The 23935-nt window shown below is 40.0% G+C and overlaps 1 protein-coding gene across 3 annotated transcripts in view; it reads right to left on the minus strand.

Moving 5' to 3' along the window:
- Nucleotides 1-417: 417 nt before the first annotated feature.
- Nucleotides 418-23935, minus strand: part of SRGAP1 (SLIT-ROBO Rho GTPase activating protein 1) — a 233176-nt gene continuing 209658 nt past the window's right edge. For 2 of the 3 annotated variants that reach the window (XM_084641786.1, XM_084641788.1), the window contains exons 17-22: nucleotides 23361-23585; nucleotides 19523-19602; nucleotides 11243-11423; nucleotides 10464-10598; nucleotides 9985-10327; nucleotides 418-3698 (exon numbers count right to left, since the gene is read on the minus strand). In XM_084641786.1, coding sequence (XP_084497912.1) covers nucleotides 3321-3698; nucleotides 9985-10327; nucleotides 10464-10598; nucleotides 11243-11423; nucleotides 19523-19602; nucleotides 23361-23585 — 1342 coding nt within the window. In that variant the 3' untranslated portion in view covers nucleotides 418-3320. The remainder of the gene's footprint in view (nucleotides 3699-9984; nucleotides 10328-10463; nucleotides 10599-11242; nucleotides 11424-19522; nucleotides 19603-23360; nucleotides 23586-23935) is intronic. The other variant, XM_084641787.1, reaches the window with a different exon arrangement.

The following is a 23935-nucleotide window of genomic DNA, read 5'->3' on the forward strand; positions in this document are numbered from 1 at the left end:
AGTGAAGGAGAACAAGTATTGAAGCTTCCAGACAGCTGACCTTAGAATAAAGCTTGGTGTTGGCAGCTGGCATGAAGCCCCATTCAAAGGAGACCTACAGCAGTAAGTTTCAGGGAAGGGTAAAAAGCAGCGGGTTGTTTATGGAGATAAGGTAGGCCTTTCTGAAGGCCCATGCAGGTGCCTCTGATCTTGTCATCTAGTCTCCGAGTAAGATTTCCTCTGGAAAGGCCACTTGGAGGAAGGGGGGCAAAATGGAAATTGGGAAGACTAATGGGGTTGATAAAACTAGCAGAAAATCGCAGGAAGAACCTCTCAAGCTTCTTGCCTTCACATTACCAAGAAGGAAAAAGGTCATTTGGGGATACACATGTAAAAATGTACTGAGGACTGCACACATTAGACTACACAAATGCAGACAGAACTATCTTGTTTATTATAAAGATACACTATGGGGAACAAACCTGAATGTATACTGAAGCCTGTGATGGTACATGCCAAAATGTACAGTACTATACATAAAAGTGCATTGCCACAACAGATTAACAGTACATTTTTCTTCCATAACTGTGTATTTTTAACTTTTTTGTTTTTTGAAAATGGCGGGAATGTGGCTGTACAAGAGCAGGGATGAATGCAATGAAAATGCAACAGTATACAAGCAAGAGTGACCGCAATGGAAATGCAATAGTACAAGAGCAAGGCTAAAGCTCCTCTAAAATTTTAAAGGCACTTTCACATGTACATACTACAGATGTACATTGACACAATTAGGTAACAGTCAACAAGCAGGAAGCTACCAATACTGCAACTTATCAAACTGACAGTAAAGGACAATACTGATTTGATTAGGTGTGCAGGAGTTGCCCCTTAGTATGTTTGTAGTTGTCAGTCTTTCCTGTTACATATCCACTTACTATACGTTAAGTATCTATAATAACCATCAAACTACACATTTAACTTGTGTGAATGCTCTAAGTGGATGCATTCACTAAATGCACTGTTTCTAATATTTTCTCTTGCTACACAATTTCTAATATAAGCATTATGGAGTCCAATAGTGTTATTTAAACATACAAAATTCCCTATATAATTTAAAGATACAGATATTCATCTCAATTATGCCACACTGGTATTGAACAAATCACTGAACTAAAAACTGCATGAAAATTAGAGCTGGAATTCCAGTTTGTTCCACTGATCCTAATAAGTTTGGGAACTACTTAAAAATAACTTCTGGTCCTGGACAGGTGAACATACCAATAGATTAAAGCCAACCTTTAACGGGGACTGGCTTCAGTTAGAACCTTGCCATGGAGTTTAGGACTATAGGCGGCAGGGTACAGTCAAGAGATTCAGGATTAAACATAAATTTGACAAATTGTTACCCTGTTTATACAGTGGTAGCATCAGTGGATTAAACTGACTGACACCTGAAGAGTCCACTGTGCTAGCTAAGAGTTTATACATGTGGCAGCCCCCAAACAGACATACTTATAGATTCCTTGGATTTTTTTGGACCCGTCCTTGGGCTGCAAATATCAGCAACAATATGAATGGCCCTGACAGCATTGCTCTCTAATGCAGTTTATGGGATATTTGTCATGTCCAGGGCTTGGAGTTCCTTATCAAGTGATTACAATTAGTAAACCACAGTGGAAATAAATAAATTCCCAAATGACAGCAGGACATGGCTTCTGTGACTTTATTCAGACTAGAATACACTAATCAAATCTTTGTTACAAGACACTAACTCTTCCCTCTCCCCAATTATGTTTCCGAATAGCGAACGGAACAACTTAAAACATTCCATAGGAAGAATGGTAAGATCCGAAGGTAACAAATGCTATGAGGAAAGACAACTCTTATTTGAAGCCAGTTTTATTCCTATCCATGACCATCAGCTGATTTCGTGTCATGGCCCTGGTATTTTAGGTAACAGCCAACAGGGTATTCTTTATAAATAGTTTGACTGCATGGCTGCGTAAATTAAAAACCTGCTATAAATGATCTTATAGATTGGGCAAGTAATATTGAAAAATAATCACAGAAATGATGTTATGGCTTAGTGTTAATGTGCAAAACAGCTGTACAATTAATTCACATGTAACAGAAAATTTAATAATGGTGTACTAAACAAAGCTGATAAAATCTTCACTCACACACAGATGCGAGAAAGGTATAGACATCTATTTTTATTTTCTTTTCAAATTGGTTCTGGCAAATTTTATTTCGGTTTAGTCTAGAGAGTAGCAAATGAGATTTCTGTGCTTCTAACAACCTCCTGTGTAATTGAGAGAAGTTATTCAAGAACTCAGGAGAAAAATAGTTTCGTAAGCATCATAGAGAAACCGTGCACATTGTTTGCACTGTGAAGGATAACTAGTGAGGATACAGCAGCTTGAAACTGTGGTTATCGCAGCTCTCATGGTTTGAAGAAGATACTGAGCAATAAGGTCCAAGGAATGTTTTATTGAGTTATTGTTCAACTGCTACTTTCAATCTTTTATTATACTACAGAAAGATCCACAGACCTGTATACCTGCAGTTACTTGGTTCACTGAACTGTAAACTGTAAGTGAATTTAGTGCTTGTGAAAAGTGTCTGACAGTCCTGGGGACTGAACTTTTAGCTTCAAAAGAAAGCTGTGATACAGCACAAGTGGCAGCATTAGAAACTTCATACCATCCAGGCAATATGCTTTAACCCTGACCTGGAGTGAGGTCAGAAAGAGAGTAATTCAGTTGCTCTACTTACTCAGCACTTGGCCTTTGATAAGTCTACCAAAATATGCTAAATACTTAGTGCTAACTGTGAAAGTGTTATTTTAATTTATATGGACTGAGATTACATACACACTTCACACAGGCCATTGACTAATTCCTCAGGTGCTAACTTTTACCAACCAGATTGGGATTTGAACCAGTGATCTAATGGTCAGGGGTTCCATATCCACTTATGAATTCCTTCAAGTTACCTTTCTATTGGATCCCTTATTAAGTAAACTACAGAAAGACTATGAAATATTGTACAAAGTGGGAAGCCATTTCTGATCTGTTCCTTTTATTACAAATGGTGCAGCATCAAGGTTTCAAGTCGGTTTTAAAATGACACACGTTTGTCCAGTTTTTTTTGAAAACTGAAACTATACAAAATACAAATGCCCGTGTTAATGATACTAGTTCAGACTTTACATTCAAAAAAATTGAAAAACAAAACATCTCCAGTTATAAACATGAACTAATAGTGTTATGGAACCCTGACTTCTATCGCTAATCCATTCCTTTCTGTAACACACTCCACCTCCTGGGTTGCTTAGCTTTTTACATTGTGCAAGATTTGTCTGTTGGACCTTGGGAAGGAGGGGAAGGTCCTATAGTAGGATTTGTTTTTGGAAGAACAATGGGTTTTGGCCTCAGAGCTGGGGGTTTTAGTTGCACTCCCATTCTGGGGGCCACCATGGGCTTGAAAGTACTCATGGTATCACTGGAAGAACTAGTGCTACGTCGAATCTGAGGCTCGGTGCTCCTTAACACTACACTATGGAGAGGGCTTAGTGATTCTGTTGAGGAGGCCAGGCTGGGTGAGTTTTTCATTTGTTCCAATGTATCCAGCACCACGTCGGGGGCGTGTTTCGCGGAGCTCTGACGTTCCAGCTCACGGAGTTCATTCAGAGCTGTGTTCATTGTCTCCTCAATATCCTGGTCAGAGCAGAGAGACAGAGCAGCAAGTCATTAAATACTGAATGCAAAGGGTAGTTGCTCAGGAAGAAGTTTGAGAAATGCATGAATTCAGTTATAAACCATCCATTCATTTCAACAAATATTATGAAGCAGTATTAAAGCCCATTTACAGCACAGAGCTGAAGAAGAGCTCTGTGAGTCTCAAAATCTTCTCTCTCACAACAGAAGTTGGTCCAGTAAAAGATATTACCTCACCCACCTTGTCTCTCTATTCTTATCCTGGGACCAACATGGCTACACCAACATTGCATGCATTTACATCAACCTCATTTAAAAGTGGCCTTCCTGAACAAGATGGCAGCTTGGGTTGAACATAAATTAACTTAACGGTAGAGGGTCAAAATTCAGTCAGGCCATTAAAAACATACTCTGCTGCTTGCTGTTAAATTACTATTAAGAGAACAAATATCTGATGATTGATTTGCAACAATATTTAAATAAATGTGAAGCGTAACAGCTCATGTGCTATACTCCTCATCTTACCCTGAAATATTCAGGAACAATAGCACAGGGATTTTTTTAAATTAAAGTAAAACTGAAGTTGGAAAACTATGATTGAGTTTTTCAAAGCCACCTAACGCATTTACTTGGACATCCAGTTTGGCTTTGAAAATCCTGGCCTATATTACTCTTTTTTAAAAATAAAGATGTAATTCAAGACCAATGGTAAAATAGCTGTGCTTTTGATAACTTTCAGTTAGGGGGAGAGAGAAGTTGGTGGTTAGTATTAAGATGCATCTGAAGAAGTGGGTTTTTTACTGACGAAAGCTTATGTCCAGATAAATCTGTTAGTCTTTAAGGTGCCACCGGACTCCTTGTTGTTATTAAGAATTAGGAACATCTTGAAAGATAATGGCCACCCTTCCAGCTTTTAAAAATGTTTGTGGCAGTGAGCTCTGCTTGCTTGTATCACAATTTCAGGGCAACTGCACCTGTATTGCCCCTCAAGGGTATCCACTCCAGGCTTCTGGTTCCCAGCCATCACCTCGCTTCGGTGGAGACCCACATCTCGCTCCCTCCTGACTGGGGCATCTTTAAGGTTGCACAGTTCCCTGCCTATTCTGTGATATCCCCAGCAAGCCAGACTGCCTAAAAAGGCCAGCACCTGAACTTTGCTTTCTCTCTGAGGGCTGTGACCAGTGTAATTGCCAGCAGTTATAAGCTACCACACAGCTCTTTCTAAGCAAGCATATTTATTCTTAAGGTAAAAGCATTACAGAAAAAACATAAAAGTTCACATAAGGAGGCAAAAAGCTTAGCAGAGGGCCCTAGTAGCATTGGTGCCCCTTCTTGGACAGAAGGTCCTGTCCAATTCCTGGATCAGGCCCTGTGTCAGTTTAAACTCAGGCTATTTATCCAAAAGTCCTTTCTTTGTCGTTAGTCTCTGGAGAATCTAGTTTGAAGTAGTATATGTAAGCCTCCCAAGGAGTTGGTACTTCTCTGGGGGAGTTATAACCTTGCTGATTTGCCTTAATCATCATCCACTGTTTTTAGTTCCTGGAGAAGTTAAAGTAGCCCTCCCTGATGACATAGAAAACAGTCAAACCATTAATTTAAAACAATGGACCCTAAAGATACTGCATGGAGTTGCAATATCTGTCACATCTCCCCCCAGAGAGGTTACATACAATCCCAGCCCACACTAATACTAATCAGTTCTTTTGAGGATACTGCAGGAAATTGCCATATATGTAAGCCCCTTCATTTTCAGTTTAAACTGATTTTTACTGAAAATTTCCCAGGTTTTACAAAAAGTATTTTTTTTGGATTTTCACTCTACTTTTGTGTCATTCAAATTTACAAAAAATAACTTGTTTCAGTAGGAAAATACAATACATTGCATAAGATATATGTATACCTCTACCCCAGTATAACTCGACCCGATATAACGCGAGTTCGCATACAATGTGGTAAAGCTCCGACACGCTGCTCTGAGTAGCATGTTAAGGGTTCTGGGCCAGGGCTGAGGGGTTGGATAAGGGGCAGAAGGTCTCGGGGGTGGTCAGGGGCTCCCCGCCCCCAGGGTCTGGGAGGCAGGAGCTGTGGGGGGGACACTTTTGGGGGCCCCACAGTCCCAGAGTGGCCCGGGGGATTAGCAGGGGGCTGGGAGCAGCCCACTCCACTTCCCTCGCCCCGGCCCCAGCCGTGTTGCTCAGGGGAGGGGCTTGGGGGAATGGATCCCCCCCGCACTTATCGGCAGCGGTGGAAGCGGAGCAGCCTGGCCCCAGCCCGCTCCACTCCGCCAGCTCCCAGCTGTGGTGCTCTGCTTCCCGCCACCCGTGAGTACGGGCGGCGTCCTTTCCCCAACCTCCCCACACTCACCGGCGGTGGGAAGCAGAGCACCGCGACTGGGAGGTGGCGGAGTGGAGTGGGCTGGGGCCACGTTGCTCCGCTTCCCACCGCTGCTGGTGAGTGCCTGTCGGGGGCTGGGGGTGTGGATAGGGGTCGGAGCAGTCAGGGGACAGGGGGGTTGGGTAGGGGGTGGGGTCCTGGGGTGATGAGGGACAGGGGTCTCTGGAGCGGGAGGTCAGGGAACAAGGAATGGGGGGGGGCAAAGCGAGTTCGATATAACGTGGTCTCACCTATAACGCGGTGAGATTTTTTTGTCTCCCAAGGACCGCGTTATATCGTGGTAGTGTATTATGATAATACATTAGTCTCTGTGTATCTGCAAAGTTTCCTGTTGAAGTAAGGCTATGTATTAGTCTATAAAATACACACAATAAACAGACACGCATGCAAACTCTGAAGTGCATGCATATCTGAACGTACTGATGAATCTCACGCCCACCACATACACATTTCAAGCAGTTAGCAGATAATGGTTACAGATCTGACACACTAAAATGGGAAGAAAATCTGCATCAGAATACGTTTCAGTACACAAGGAAATATTCAAAAGTTTTAAAATAACAAAAAGGATGAAGTTGAAGTTGGCTGTGATTGCAGAGCCATTGGCCATTATCTTTGAAAACTCGTGGCGAACGGGGGAAGTCCCGGATGACTGGAAAAAGGCTAATGTAGTGCCAATCTTTAAAAAAGGGAAGAAGGAGGATCCTGGGAACTACAGGCCAGTCAGCCTCACTTCAGTCCCCGGAAAAATCATGGAGCAGGTCCTCAAAGAATCAATCCTGAAGCACTTACATGAGAGGAAAGTGATCAGGAACAGTCAGCATGGATTCACCAAGGGAAGGTCATGCCTGACTAATCTAATCGCCTTCTATGATGAGATTACTGGTTCTGTGGATGAAGGGAAAGCAGTGGATGTATTGTATCTTGACTTTAGCAAAGCTTTTGACACGGTCTTCCACAGTATTCTTGACAGCAAGTTAAAGAAGTATGGGCTGGATGAATGCACTATAAGGTGGGTAGAAAGTTGGCTAGATTGTCGGGCTCAACGGGTAGTGATCAATGGCTCCATGTCTAGTTGGCAGCCGGTGTCAAGTGGAGTCGGTCCTGGGGCCGGTTTTGTTCAATATCTTCATAAATGATCTGGAGGATGGTGTGGATTGCACTCTCAGCAAATTTGCGGATGATACTAAACTGGGAGGAGTGGTAGATACGCTGGAGGGCAGGGATAGGATACAGAGGGACCTAGACAAATTGGAGGATTGGGCCAAAAGAAATCTGATGAGGTTCAATAAGGATACGTGCAGGGTCCTGCACTTAGGACGGAAGAACCCAATGCACAGCTACAGACTAGGGACCGAATGGCTCGGCAGCAGTTCTGCAGAAAAGGACCTAGGGGTGACAGTGGACGAGAAGCTGGATATGAGTCAGCAGTGTGCCCTTGTTGCCAAGAAGGCCAATGGCATTTTGGGATGTATAAGTAGGGGCATAGCGAGCAGATCGAGGGACGTGATCGTCCCCCTCTATTCGACATTGGTGAGGCCTCATCTGGAGTACTGTGTCCAGTTTTGGGCCCCACACTACAAGAAGGATGTGGATAAATTGGAAAGAGTCCAGCGAAGGGCAACAAAAATGATTAGGGGTCTGGAACACATGACTTATGAGGCGAGGCTGAGGGAACTGGGATTGTTTAGTCTGCAGAAGAGAAGAATGAGGGGGGATTTGATAGCTGCTTTCAACTACCTGAGAGGTGGTTCCAGAAAGGATGGTTCTAGACTATTCTCAGTGGTGGAAGAGGACAGGACAAGGAGTAATGGTCTCAAGTTGCAGTGGGGGAGGTTTAGGTTGGATATTAGGAAAAACTTTTTCACTAGAAGGGTGGTGAAACACTGGAATGCGTTGCCTAGGGAGGTGGTGGAATCTCCTTCCTTAGAAATTTTTAAGGTCAGGCTTGACAAAGCCCTGGCTGGGATGATTTAATTGGGGATGGGTCCTGCTTTTGAGCAGGGGGTTGGACTAGATGACCTCCTGAGGTCCCTTCCAACCCTGATATTCTATGGTTCTATGATTCTATGAGTGCATGCGCAGCAAATTGTGAGGCCCAATTATTAAATGTAAATAGTTCTAAGTCTACAGCAGTAAACTGTTTATTCAAATGAAAAGTTTTATTTGAGGATTAGAGATGTATTGTTTTCTTAAACTCAGAGGTGGCATTGTGTTTTGAGTTCTGTTTTAGTTCTGCAGCAAACCACACTGATGAATGGAATTCAAAGCATTAATCTATCGAATACTTTTTCCGTCTTTCTGTCCACCAAAACAAACCCCTATATTTACCTAGAAAAATTAATATTTTTTGCACTGATTTTCACCTGTTTTTGTTGTGGTAATAAACACTGAAATTCCCAGGAAAAATTAAAATAAAAACTGAAAACAAAGGGCCCTACATATCTGTTATGACTTGTTCATCCAATAGGTTATTTTTTTTTAATATATAAATGATGATGTGCTCCAAATATCCTCATATTTGTAGTTTAAATGTTAAGGAAAACAAAGAAGAATATCAGATATGTTAGAAGTTGTCATGCAAGGTACTGTTTAGTGAGATCATTTATGAGAATATTTCCATGTTTGTTTTGCACATTTAGATTTATTCTTAAAGTACATCTGCTAAAAGGACATGCCAAGACTGGTTTTGTGGTTAATTTTTCAGTGTTGGTGAGGCACAAGTGGGTTAAATAAGAAAACTATAAGGTGTTTCATACTTGTTCACAGCAGCATTTACATGATTCAGTCAAAGTTCAAGTTCTGTCTTTGTCAAATAATAATTGGTCTAGGTGTGTACAAATTTAGTTAAAGCCAAATAGGGCTGTGCATAGCTCCTGGGCAGTAAATAGGTAACATAGCTTAACCTAGTATTTAAAAGGTTAGAAATGGTTGAAATAAGAGCAATGAAAATTGATGTCTGAGTCATTCACAACAACGGAGACTCTCTCCTCCCACTTCATAAGCAGCAGAGACTTTGGAAGCAAAAGTTACATAACATTTTGAAATGTCAGTGCAGGATTATTTTAAATGCTTTTGTAATCAGATGGAAAGGAGTACTTGTGGCACCTTAGAGACTAACCAATTTATTAGAGCATAAGATGGTAATTTGAGGGTGTTGAGTGTTTACATAATGATCATATTTTAAACTAAATGAGCTTTGAGTAGGACAGAAGTATTTATTAGCCCAAGATATGGCTATTACTGAGTTAGCGCACTTCAGTAGCACAGAGTTAATAACTTGCTTATTGGTGCTATCTGTCTCTGCTATTCTATACCTCTCTGCTACTGAGAAAAGACTAGCCACCTCTCCTACATATATTGTGATGGCACGGTCTATTATTTATTTATTCAGATTTATTTGCACTTCTACCTAGCATGTTCCATAGGCACAACTACAAGAGTTAAAAATCTCTACTTTTGTACAAAAACTATGTTAAAAAGACTGAAATGCAAATGTTTTCAAATGACTGAGGACAGTAGTAGCCAATTGGAGCACAGATTTGCATACTATAACTAAACCCACTTCCATCAGAGCACACAGGTTTACATAACTGAGAAACAGTACCTGTGCATTATCCCTATGCTCTGAGTGGCACAGAGTTTCATTTCAGTACAACTGAAAATTATTTCACTCTAATGCTGTTGCAGCTTTTATTCCTATTGGCCCTCCTTTCTCCCATGATTCTTTAACACATCTCTGTCCTAGACTCCCATGGCAGAAAGTTAAGTGGGATACTTTTCTGATACATCTTTTCAATAAAAAATTAAACTCTCTTGTGTTGTGAAAGTCAAACGTTCATTTACATCTATTTGACCATGCTCCTCACTAAGGCAAAGAAATTAGACCAACCTGAGCTATCGACTCTGGGTCCAGTGGCTTATGGTCATTGAAACCTGGGTATTGACCAGATGATGTAGATCTTCTAATTGGAGGACTATCAGTCTTCTTTAGTGAATCATGCCTACTAATGTTGGTGAGGCTGCCATGCCCAGGTCTACGTCTTCTTTCGGGGCTGTCTGCATTGAGGTTGCGATTATGAAGAAGGGCTCGAGGACTGCAATGACTTGCCATGTTGGGGGAACCTAGCTCCACTGATGAGTTGGTGAGTGTGTGTGGTGGATGTACTGGGCAATGGCCATCATTGGTCCTGCCTGGGCGTCTTAGAGGAGGTGGTTCTGATCTCTTTCTTTGCCTACACAAATGTAGAAATCATAGGACAAGTTAGCATTACTAACAAGGTGTGTGTGAAGAAATCCTGCCACTGCATGAACTCAGAAGCAATCTAACGGCTGCAAAGCAATGCAGAAATGTTGCTATGTTAACCTTACCTTCCTAAATATATGTCAGGGTGACGATCAGTTGGGGAGTTCATGTCCTTAGATGAGGACTTGTCCTCAGTTATTGGCCCACTGCTGGCTTCACTGTCTGCTTTTTGGCTCAGCGTATCTGAGAAGGTATCATCCCTGAAAAGAAGATATAGATTGAGAAGTCACTTTCCAGGAAGTGAGGTATGTAGGACAGCAGACATTATGGCTCTTCTGTTTTTGTCCTCGTATAGAATTAAGACTAGACATAATTGCATCTCCAGCTGCTGTACTCTCATTGATGACCTATTTGTTTATTGACTTTAGTCATGTCACCTCTTAAAATTTGGAGTAACCTTTTGGGAGCAAGCACTTTGTTGGCTTTGAAGTGCCAAGTACACCTCTGAGTACTAATAAGAAGTGCCATGGTGTAGTTATTCACCCCTGTTACTTAGAAGTTTATTGGTAACAGCTGCTACAACTATATGGTAAAACCAAAATAGGTACAATATCCTCTTCTTAACACACTGTACTGGGATCACTTTTGTCAATGATGTAGCCGAGTCAGCCTATCAATGTTTTGTGATTCTGTGGTGTTGCTTGATGGGCACTACTTCAGGGAAATGTAACAAAAAGATGGTAGCGTCCAGTTTGGAGGCAAAATCTCCCAGGTGTTTACTCAGGTGTTTATGAGCCTTCAAAGCACTCTCACATTTGGGTGATACCCCATTAGCTAATTCAACAAGCTTCTTCTCAATAAGGAGCAATCACTCAAGTATACTGTATAACTAGACACTGCTTACATATCCTGCACCACTATATACTGGTGAGGTACTAGGCCATCAATTCCATTATGCCTTCCTTCCCACCAGTCTTCAGATGCTCGATGATATAAAAGCAGGGAGGCTCCTTTTTTGAAGGAGAGTTCTCGTGCAGATCTTCCAGTGTAGTCAAACTTGGCTATAGCTTCTATAGGCTCACCTTCTAGGGGGAAAAAAAGTAAGATCTCAGACTCCAGAATAGACTTATTTGTTTATTTCAGTTTTGTAAAATGTAACCCCTCAGCATTCATATCCAAACAAAGCTTACAGAAGTCAGATATTGAACCAAGATATACTTCAGGCAGTGGCCCTGTCTGTGTGCCTCAAGTATAAAGCAACTGGGCTGCTTTTAAGACCTCTAGACAGAGAATATAAGAGAGAGCACACAATACATTCAATGCTCAACATTTGAAAGTGGGCGGCGCTCTTGTCTCCTAATATAAAAAGCTATGTGGTGGGTCAGAAATAATTACAGGTGATAAAAAAGCACAACCAAACCTGAGGGAGCCTGATAAATCAGGTGAACAAGCCAAAGAGATGTGCTACAACAATTAGCAGTGAAAAAGGAACGAATAGATAGGGGTTTCCTCAGCAAGAATAGGCATGAGTAGAGTCTTGTGCGGATACAAAATTTGTATTTGCATCTGATCCACAAACATGATCTGCGGATATCTGCAGGGCTCTAGGCAGGAGTTGCCTGATGAGTCAATTTAATAGCTTTAGAACTCTATTAGAATTTCTGTCACTCCTGTGCTAAGAGTGCAGACCCAGGGTAAACCTCATATTTTACAAAAAATACAGGGACCTGTTCTTGGGCCTTCTCTGGTTTCTCTTGAAGCTCCAGTTTGTGCAAAGCTACCAAACATTTGACAGATCCATCTCCTTTAGGAGTACATCTCAGTATGAGGAATCATTGTATGGCACAGAGCTGCTAGGATAATTCTATGTTACACCCCCGTGTATGGGGCCATAGCTAGGTGAAAGAGGGCAAAGTGTAGGTGTCCCTCTGTTCCCAGTGATCACTGGCTGCTGGAATGGATTCTGTGAGCAGCCAGGCATAGGTTACAGCAGTTTTGACTGGCCGGCTGCAGAGAGAGAGAGAGAGAGAGTGGGTGTGTGTGTGTAAAGCTTCTCCCTCTAAAAGAACGCATTTTAAAAACCTTATCTTCACAGAGATCATTTTAAGGATGAAAATGAGAATTAAAACCTCCCTTCCCTGTCAAAACTTCCTGATATATCAAAGTTCATACTGACAATGGCCCCATCCTATAAGTAGATATGGTTCTGCTAACACCTGTGCCAACTCCAAGGACATCATTGGGCCTCTGTGCAGCCTCAAGGGTCCCTTGTTAGCATATCTATTTGCAGAATTGGGGCCAATGAGCGTAAGATCTTAACTGATGTCTTTGGAGCTGCTACTTTGTCAGCTGGACCTTGATGGAACAGCTATGATTTTACTGTATGATGTTGGCAATGGCTAGTTCTAAAAGTTATGAAAAACGAATGTCTGTGAAATCACATTTGTCAGGTTAAATTTATCACAGTATCAAAATGCCAACGAAAGCATTAAAAACGATGCCCACAAAACATCAGTTTTCAAATTATATATTTTGTTTGCTTTGAGTAGCTCAAAAATAAAGCCATCCAAAATGAAAAATACCTTATACAATTAAATCAAAATTTAGAAAGAAATTAATAGCTAGGCTGATGACTGCCGTATCACGTTTTAGCTTGGTGCAAATTTAATTTGCTGTGTTGTAATACCTGAAAAACTTGGTTTATAATGAAGACTCCTGCTCCTATATTATGCATTAATATTATGTGCTGGAATGTCTCTTCAAAATTAACTTCTATCTTGCAATGTGGAAATATAATCCTTGTGCCCTATTAAGGTTACAGTTTGCAGCTATTTCCTCATAACTTGCCCAACCTGTAGAGGACTGTCCTGTAGTTGGCTATCTTTAGGCAATCAGGTTAAAAACTTGCAATAGTTCAGATGACAACTTGTTTAGGTTAGTCACGCCCAGCAAATATTGAAGAATTTCAGAAAGGCCTACACGCAACTAGGTGAGGCGATGGCAGTGAAATTCAGTGTTACAAATGCAAAGTAATGCACACTGGCAGGAATCACTTCAATTACTTATACACATTGCTAGTTTCTAAATTAACTGTATTTATTCAGGAAAGACTGGCTAGCTTAATGAAAACCTCTGCTTTTTTGACCACCAATGCACACTGAGCAAACCAAATGGTAAGATGTATATAGAATGGGCTAGAAAATAATAGTGAAAATTACAATGGCACTATATAAAATCAGCGGCATGCTCTCACCTGGAATATTGTGTTCAGTTCTAGACACCTTATCTAAAAAATTATATAAACAGAAAGCAAAGAGGACCAGAGATGTGACAAAATGATTATAGGTATGGAAAGTCTTCCATCATTTGAAGAGAGACTGAAAAGATTGGGACTGTATAGTTTAAAGATAAGACAAATAAGAAGAGACATGATAAAGGTATACAAATTAATGATTAGTTAGGAGAAAGAAAATCAAGCACTCCTGTTTATCTGCATCATAATATAAGGGGCTAGTCAATGAAACTGAAAGGCAACAATTTAACACCAGAAAGGAAATATTTTTATACATATCACAAAGTTAGCCTTTGGCGCTCACTGTAAAAAGATATTCCTTACATTATAAAAATGTAGGGTTGGCAAGATCATCTAGTCTATTTCTCCGCCTCCCCATCGAATACTGAGGCAGAATTAGCTCATAAGTATAGCTGGACCAGATGTTTGTATGAATAATAAGAATATGCTATTACATTATATTAGGTTAAATAAAAGGAGAGCAGGGAAGTATAAATTCCCATACTTGAGGGCATAAGCCAATCTCTAATTGATGGGGTTAAGAAGAAACTTCACCATAGGCAGGTTATTTCATAATTGCATATTCAAGGTTTCCTTCCATCTTCCTCTGAAGCATCTGGTGCTGAGCATTCTGAGGCAGGATATTGGAGCACTGAGTTGATCAGATATGGCAATTCCTTTTTGGGTGAGCTATACTACAATTTAAAGTTCAATGGATTGTTTGATATTAAAGACTTGAGTATACAGAGTTTGATTCTTCTCACTTACTGCACACCAGAGTAAATCAGAAGTAACTCCACACCTATGTAAGCCTAGTGTAAGAAGAGAGTCAGGCCTATGGGATGTTGAATTCTTCCTTTTCCTGTACCTCATTATAGACTGACGTCCTTTCTCAGACATCTGTAGGAAGTTGCTGCACTGGGAACAGCTGTTTGAACTATTAATCTACCGACAGTGAGTGAGACTTCTGAGACACGCTATTTATGTGTTCCTATGAAACATACCCTATACAATGTGGTGTATAGCTGACATAGTTGCTTTTCTTAATGAAACTCTTGTATTAAGCTCATACAAATTGTTCTTTTATTCTGATAGGAACTTTCATTACTAAAAATGTGCCCTTTACTTGGACAGCACATTTCTACAGCAGACAGTTCTCAGATCTTATTTTTCAAATACTAATTCACCTGTTAACAAGTAGAACATTGACAATTAATATAAAAATACCTTGACAGTTCCATTTGGACATAAAAAAACCCCAAAAGATTTATAACGTCAATGTTATTGAGAACTGGAGGGAGCCATTTCACAACTAAAGGAAAGGGAACAGAGCTAATCAACTGAAATTCTGCATGATATTGAGCCATGGGGTCTAACAGTAAAATTAAGACAGCTCAGAGGGAAATATAATTATACTGTTCTCTCCTATACCTCGAGGCATTTCCTAACTATGACAAGAAATATATGATGACATCTGAAATATCACTGGCTATGATCCAGACAACGATAGAAAAAGAGAAATATTAGGACAAGCTGAAGAACTGTGGGAAGAGCTCTAGGGATTCTGTTCTCAGTTTTGCACTTATGACCTCAAATTCTGCTAATATTATTACTGCCATTCAGTGACACATTATGGTGCCTTCCACTTAAAAATCACTGGCTAGACTGTAAATAGCTCGGTACAGGTCCAGTAGGTGATAAGGGGAAAGATGTAAGAAACAAAGGCTAGTCACTATTTCTATCCTTGCACTTCAAGAGCCAAACACAGCACTAGCCTTCCTCAAAAGGTGGCGGTATAAGGGTGGGGCTATGCCATCCCACCCCACTGCTAGGGTTGCCAAAAACCAGACACTCCAACAGGAGTGCTGGAACTTCCCCTCAAGGCCCTGCCCACCCCCATTTGCTTCTCTTCCCCCTCTCCACCCCCAGTCGGGAGGAACTCAACTGGGGGCTGGGAGCTGCAGTCACCCAATGTTGGTAGGAGGGGGCCTCGGCTGAGTAGGGGCTGGCACGGGTGATCATCCAGCGCCTCCCCCATCTGCAGTAACCAGTCCCCAGATCTGACCGGAAACTGTCAGGTACCCTTTTCAACTGGACTTTCTGGTCAAAAACCTGGCACCTGGCCACTCTACACCCCACACCAGTGAGCCAAGTGGAGCTGAGCCAGCAGAATGAGAACATCCACTGTACCTTTCACTGGGTGCATCAGTGCAGCCCCTTCTCTGTGCTCCCCAATTCTTCCACATGCATTGTGCTTGTCTTAAGCAAAAGACATCTTGATCCCTATGCTCGACTCTACACCTTATCAAAGGGCTGTGGCTTTACTGTAACAATCTATCCTCAAGTTCTCTGGCAGTTCTCTGACTGGAAAACAACAAAGGGAAAGAAGCCTGTGAATTACTGTTACAGCAGAACTTGGAAAAAAGTTGATCATAGTATGAATTATTTCAGAGTAGTCAAATCTGCAATGGTGACCATTCAGGGACACAACAGCACTAACTCTCAGCCTTATTTGTCCTTTTATACCCCCATCTGTGTGAGAACTACTTTCTTGATTTATAAATGTCAGGCATCATAAGGTGTCAATGAACAGCAATAAAAATGTTAGCATGTTTGTGTTTTACATCAGGAATTACCCATGTGTCTGAGACTTCCTCAGGAAATTCTCTTATTTCCTTCGGAAACAGATCTAGTCAACTTTTATATGCATCAACTAGAGTAAAATATCTTCAGTGTTAAAGAATTTCAGAAGAAAATTGCACAAAAACGGCTTATTAAGCATAAAGATGTATCCCGTGAATCTTACACTCTTTTCTAAGAGTTATTTTCAGACAAATGTCTTTCTCTAATGAAGTTACAGATAAATAGATATGGCTCATTCTGAGGCACAAGGTGAACTCTTTGAAATGCACAAAAGTTCATGTTTTCAGATCTAGGGGAAAATGCTATTTAGCAGGAATGCTCTTCTTTTAAGTAGACAATGTAAATAAAAGTTCTTATAGGGAAGGCTTTTTACCCTCACAAAAAAACTCTTCACTATGACCTGAATTCAGAGAAGCATGTAAACACATGCATAGCTTTAAGCATGTGAATAGCCCCAATGAAGTCACTGTGACTACTCATGTGTTTACAGTTAAGGATGTACATAGCTTTTTTATACTTCATCATTGTATGCCCCAACCCTTCAAAGGATAGAGGACAAGCTAATTTTATTCCTACACATACATACATACATTTTTATATATATATATATATATATATATATATATATATATATATATATATATATATATATATACACATACATACACACACACACACATGCTTTATTTTTTTTAAAAGAATATTTTAGCTTTGTAATTCCATAAATAAATCTTTACTTTCCCCCACAGTGGCTCAGCCTCATCATTATATACAGCTGACTTCTTGTAGGCATAGAGAGACTTACTTGTAATTTAACCTTATCCAGAAAGTAGTTCTTATAGTGAAAATAAGCAAAACAGAAAAATAAATCTTCTTGCTTTTGATTATAGCCTTTGGATTACATGTCAATTGCCCAATATTGTTATGGGACTAGAGGGTTTGAGAGAAAAAAAACACTGCAGTATAAAATGAACTAGATTAAAATGTAATAAAGATTTACATGTTTAGAGAAGGCTCTGCCCAGCTCCTAACAGAGGGAAATGCAAAAGTACAACATGTCCAGTTAGTAGTAGCAGCTCAGTTCAACATTACCTTACTCTCATACACATGTAAATCAGGGTCCTGGTGTGACAAACTAGTAATCAATAAATCTATTGAAATAAAAAAATTCCTTTAATGGAAGCTTTCCTGTTCCCCCACAAAAGATCAATTATCTGAGCCTTGTGATTCAAGACTGAATCAGTTGTAAAATTGTTATGAATCACACCGTATATTATTGCAAACACTTTTTATTCAAGGGACAAACACAGGGATGTGTGTGCAAAAAGACAGTTAACAGCACCAGTTCGATGAAAATACCCACCCTCCATTATAAAAATAGCTTATCTAAAGGTAAACCTTTATTGGTGGAAAAACTTGATTAGAGCTTGCTGGTTAAGTGGAGGCCTCTCACTTCATGCACTGGTCTAGTCACACCAACTACACTGTCATCATCTTTTCTCAAGCATTACTGCAAGGTTCACATCTTTGTATTACCTTTTTCCCCCTTTACATGCAAATCCACAACATGACTGTCCACTTTCTGTATTCAATTCACAAAACAAAGGAATGGCAAAAGCTAGGATTATCTTGCTGGTCATCCTGATAAACAAAACTAGATCAAGTAATTTAATCCTTTCTTGGCTACCTCTGCTCCACTGAGAGTTACTCCAGTCAATTTTGCCTCAATCAGTAATGCTATGCTACAAATTTACTATAGTCACTGCATCCAGGATTGATATCAAGGCAAAAATGAAGTACCATACTACTTTCACATGGTCAAGATTTGCCTGTCCATGCTTTTCAGATGCCATTTAATATTTTACAATTGTGTACAAAGGGATTAAAACAACTTTTGATTGTTGCATGCTTTTTTCCCTCCTTTTCATTTTCATGTGCAGGGAAAAGTTTTCAGAAATGTACATTTATGAATCTGAATTTCCATCATTTACACCTCTGTATGTATGTCAGAAATATCAAGTTTCTCTTCGAGGTTCCTCCATCATTAAGTGTTTCACCCCCTGATCTGTCATCCATTTAATCCTGAGCATTTAACAGGAGTCTGAAATAGTCTTTTTTAGCAACATGAGAAACTATCTTATAAATTAGTATATAAGGGGAGGCGGGAAGAGACACATAGTACCAAGTTGTGGCTGGTGCTCAAAATAAATGGTGGGTCTGGGGCTGGCAACAGGACCCTTTTTCCAATCCTTTAAATTATTATTTTTGACCATACACTTGGACATTTCTGATCTCCTAAATAAAATCAATGATACCATTTTGGCCTCTTACTCTTCCCCACTTTGTCCCCTGTAATTCCCTCCCCTGCTCCTCCTGAAAATGCGAAGGAGGCCCTCCTGCACTCTGCTTACCTTGCCCCCCTGAACAGGTTCTCATGCAACCCACCAGATTACAGGCCCTATCTGCCTTCCCTTTCCTGTTTGGTCCCAGGCTCCTGATCTGTTGCCTCCTTGTTATCACAGGCTGCTTTATCCACTGTGCTACCCTAAACAAGGGGACGAGGCGTCTGCCACTAAGGGCTTGCCTATATGGGGAAATATACTGGCATAGCTATAGTGGAATAACTATGCCATTATATTTCTCTGTCTAGACAAGGCCTAAGTCTTACTCTGTTGAAAGAAAGAAGAGGAGATTTGATAGGTGATGTTTATCCCATTGAGCCCTCACTGCCAGCTACGATGCCTAGTCCAGCAAGGGTGAGCATGAGCCAAGTTATAGTGAATGGCTTTGGTTTAATAGTTTTGGGGGTCCTTAAATCCTCTAGAAAGTTGTGTTTTTAAATATCAAAATATAGCATATTGAATGCAATTCTCTAAGCTAAAATATTCAAAGCCATGGTTTGGATCAGTTTATCTTGTGCAAAAATGGTAAAAGGCCACTTAAAAAGGGAACATTACATCAGAACGTAATTTGTGCTGACTGAAGTAGTTTCCCACTTGCCCTTCCTGTAACTGAGCAAGCCAGGAAAGGTGCAAGGAAACAGCTGGCGAAACACAGATGGATAAGAGTGAAAAACAAACAAAAAACCTGAAGATTAAAAATGGAGGTGTAAGCAGCAGAGCATCCTCCCAGAAGTAATTTAGTTTCAACTGAGAGACAGTGAGGAAAAGAGAGAGTATCTCCTGCATGAAAAACCTGTAAATGTAATTTATTTAAAAGAGGATTAAAGTTGTAACATAAAGGACGTACCATCTTCACTGGTGTGGGGCTCTGTACTGGCATCCTGGTCCACTTCCTCTAGTGTACCATGTTCACTATAAGGGCTATCACTGCAGAAATACACAATGTTAAGCAAGTACAGGCAATTAGCACATGAAGTAGTGCTTAATGGATGCTTATATTTGGCATAACCCCCAAGCTAACAAGAGTAAACTATTTCTATAGCAAATATCATTTAAATTTTCTTATGAAACAAATAGCACTATTAAAAATTTTATTTATATTTATATATATATATGTGTGTGTGTGTAAGTAGAGGCTGTCAAGTGATTAAAAAGTTAATCATGATTAATCACGCTGTTAAACAATAATAGAATACCCATTTATTTAAATATTTTTGGATATTTTCTACATTTTTCAAATATATTGCTTTCAATTACAACACAGAATACAAAGCGCAGTGCTCACTTTATATTTATTTTTGATTAAAAATTTTTACACTGTAAAAAACAAGAAATAGTATTTCATAGAATCATAGAATATCAGGGTTGGAAGGGACCTCAGGAGGTCATCTAGTCCAACCCCCTGCTCAAAGCAGGACCGATCCCCGACTAAATCATCCCAGCCAGGGCTTTGTCAAGCCTCACCTTAAAAACTTCTAGGGAAGGAGATTCCACCACCTCCCTAGGTAACGCATTCCAGTGTTTCACCACCCTCTTAGTGAAAAAGTTTTTCCTAATATCCAACCTAAACCTCCCCCACTGCAACTTGAGACCATTACTCCTTGTTCTGTCACCTGCTACCACTGAGAACAGTCTAGAGCCATCCTCTTTGGAACCCCCTTTCTGGTAGTTGAAAAGCAGCTATCAAATCCCCCCTCATTCTACTCTTCTGAAGATTAAACATCCCCAGTTCCCTCAGCCTCTCCTCATAAGTCATGTGTTCCAGTCCCCTAATCATTTTTGTTGCCCTTCGCTGGACTCTTTCCAATTTTTCCACATCCTTCTTGTAGTGTGGGGCCCAAAACTGGACACAGTACTCCAGATGAGGCCTCACCAATGTCGAATAGAGGGGAACGATCACATCCCTCGATCTGCTGGCAATGCCCCTACTTATTCATCCCAAAATGCCATTGGCCTTCTTGGCAAAAAGGGCACACTGTTGACTCATATCCAGCTTCTTGTCCACTGTAACCCCTAGGTCCTTTTCTGCAGAACTGCTGCCGAGCCATTCGGTCCCTAGTCTGTAGCGGTGCATTGGATTCTTCCGTCCTAAGTGCAGGACTCTGCACTTGTCCTTGTTGAACCTCATCAGATTTCTTTTGGCCCAATCCTCCAATTTGTCTATGTCCCTCTGTATCCTATCCCTACCCTCCAGCGTATCTACCACTCCTCCCAGTTTAGTGTCATCTGCAAACTTGCTGAGGGTGCAATCCACACCATCCTCCAGATCATTTATGAAGATATTGAACAAAACTGGGCCCAGGACTGACCATTGGGGCACTCCACTTGATACCAGCTGCCAACTAGACATGGAGCCATTGATCACTACCCGTTGAGCCCGACAATCTAGCCAGCTTTCTATCCACCTTATAGTCAATTCACTTAATACAAGTACTGTAGTGCAATCTCTTTATCATGAAAGATGTAATGCAGAATTATGTACAAAAAATAAACACATTCAAAAATAAAACAATTGTAGAGCCTAGAGGTCCACTCAGTACAGTACTACTACTTGTTCAGCCAATCGCTCAGACAATCAAGTTTGTTTACATTTGCAGGAGGTAATGCTGCCTACTTCTTGTTTACAATGTCTCCTGAAAGCAAGAACAGGCTTTCGCATGGCACTGTTGAAGCCAGCATTGCAAGGTATTTATGTGCCAGACGCGCTAAAGATTCATATGTCCCTTCATGCTTCAACCACCATTCCAGAGGACATGTCCATGCTGATGACGGGTTCTGCTAGATAACAATCCAAAGCGGTGTGGACCAAAGCATGTTCATTTTCATCATCTGAATCAGATGCCACCAGCAGAAGGTTGATTTTTTTTTTTTGGTCGTTTGGGTTCTGTAGTTTCCATATCAGAGTATTTCTCTTTTAAGACTTCTGAAAGCATGCTCCACACCTCGTCCCTCTCAGATTTTGGAAGGGACTTCAGATTCTTAAAGCTTGGGTTGAGAGCCATAACTATCTTTAGAAATCTCACATTGGTACCTTCTTTGCATTTTGTCAAATCTGTGGTGAAAGTGTTCTTAAAATGAACAACATACACTAGGTCATCATCCGAGACTGTTATAATATGAAATATATGGCAATGTGGGTAAAACAGAGCAGAAGACAAACAATTCTCCCCCAAGGAGTTCAGTCACAAATGTAATTAAGGTTTCAGAGTAGCAGCCGTGTTAGTCTGTATCCGCAAAAAGAAATGCATTCTTTTTTTAATGAGCATTATCTGCATGGAAGCACATCCTCTGGCATGATGGCCGAAGCATGAAGGGTCATCTGAGTTACGGAAATACCTTGCAATGCCAGCTATGTAAGTGAGATGCGAATGCCTGTTCTTGCTTTCAGGTGACATTGTAAATAAGCACCAAGCAGTATTATCTCTTGTAAATGTAAACAAACTTGTTTCTCTTAGCGATTGGCTGACCAAGAAGTAGGACGGAGTGGATTTGTAGGCGCTAAAGTTTTACATTGTTTTGTTTTTGAGTGCAGTTATGTAACAAAAAAAAAATCTACTTTTGTAAGTTGCACTTTTACGATAAAGTGATCACACTACAATACTTGTATGAGGTAAATTGAAAAATACGATCTTGTTTATCATTTTTAGAGTGCAAATATTTGTAATCAAAACTAATATTAAGTGAACACTGTACACTTTGTACTTTGTGTTGTAATTGAAATCAATATATTTGAGAATGTAAAAAACCATCCAAAGTATTTAATAAATTTCAGTTGGTATTCTATTGTTTAACAGAGTGATTAAAACTGTGATTAATCACAATTAATTTTTAAAATTGTGATTAATTTGAGTTAATTGCGATTAATCAACAGCCCTAATTTATATATATATTTTACACCCTGGTCTGAGGATTACATTGCTTCTGACTTCAACTTATATATATATATAAACTTATATATATATATAAGTTGAAGTCAGAAGCAATGTAATCCTCAGACCAGGGTGTAAAATATATATATAAATTAGGGCTGTTGATTAATCGCAATTAGCTCGAATTAATCACAATTTTAAAAATTAATTGCGATTAATCACAGTTTTTTATATATATATATATATATATATATAAGTTGAAGTCAGAAGCAATGTAATCCTCAGACCAGGGTGTAAAATCGTAACTGTTACAGGAATTAACATATCTTGCCTTCAGATATCATTTCCATTTATTTAAATGGGTAACAGGGTAACTGGATATTTCCCTTCTAGCAGTACTGAATTTAGTGTATATATGTCTGGGCTTAATGGTGAAACCATTATGAACTGAAATTCTTTTATGGAACCCTTCAACAAATGCAAGACTGGGACTACACCACCTGGCCACCCACTCCTAATTGTACATGTAGACCTTTGTCAACTACTTGATGGTCACATCTGTGATAGTTCTCAGAATCCTAAATTAACTCCACTGAAGTCTTCTAGTTAGGAAACCCTGACAATCATCATGGTTATATTTGCCCCATGTGTTTCACAGTACCACTTTCCTGTGAATCTTCCACACATTAGAATTATTTTTTTTTATTTTCATATTTGTTTTACTTATATAGAACCTGTTATATCATGGGAGTCATTCATGTAAAATGGAGGCCTAGCATTTTGGTATGGAGACAGAAAGATAATATTCTGACTTACCAGTAGTCATCTCCAGCCATACATTTTTCATAAACAGGGCCATCTAGCTCTTTAGCATCTGGGAAAATAGCCTCATGATGGATGATGATTGTTTTGATTATTTCATTCACATGAGCTTGACATGACACCTGGTCTTGTATGTCCGGAACAGGCATCAGTGTTGGGCCAAAACATATGGCCAAGTTATAAGGATCCATCATGTTCTCATCACTGTACTGAGAAAGGCTTTGGAAGAAGAATCAGAAAAAGACTTTTCCTCTGTGACTATCCTAATTCTGAAAAGTAGCTCAGAACAACCTTAAATTGTCAGCACAATGCAATGTTCTACACCCTTTTTGACACTTAGTCCTGTACAACATAGCCAAAAAAAAAAAAAAAAAAAAAAAAAGAATTTGTTCTTCTATTGTCTGGCAATATACAACACTGGGAGAATTTAGAATAAACTGACACTGGGGGAGGGTGCGAGAAATGAATTTGAATCAATCATTTTTTAGCCATGGAAACCTTTACTCAGGGCTTGTCTACACTTCCATTTTATATCGCTCTAACTTGCTGGCTCAGGGGGGTGAAAAATC

This window comes from Lepidochelys olivacea (genome assembly GCF_965140295.1).
Source record: "Lepidochelys olivacea isolate rLepOli2 genome assembly, chromosome: 1".
Classification (NCBI taxonomy): domain Eukaryota; kingdom Metazoa; phylum Chordata; order Testudines; family Cheloniidae; genus Lepidochelys; species Lepidochelys olivacea.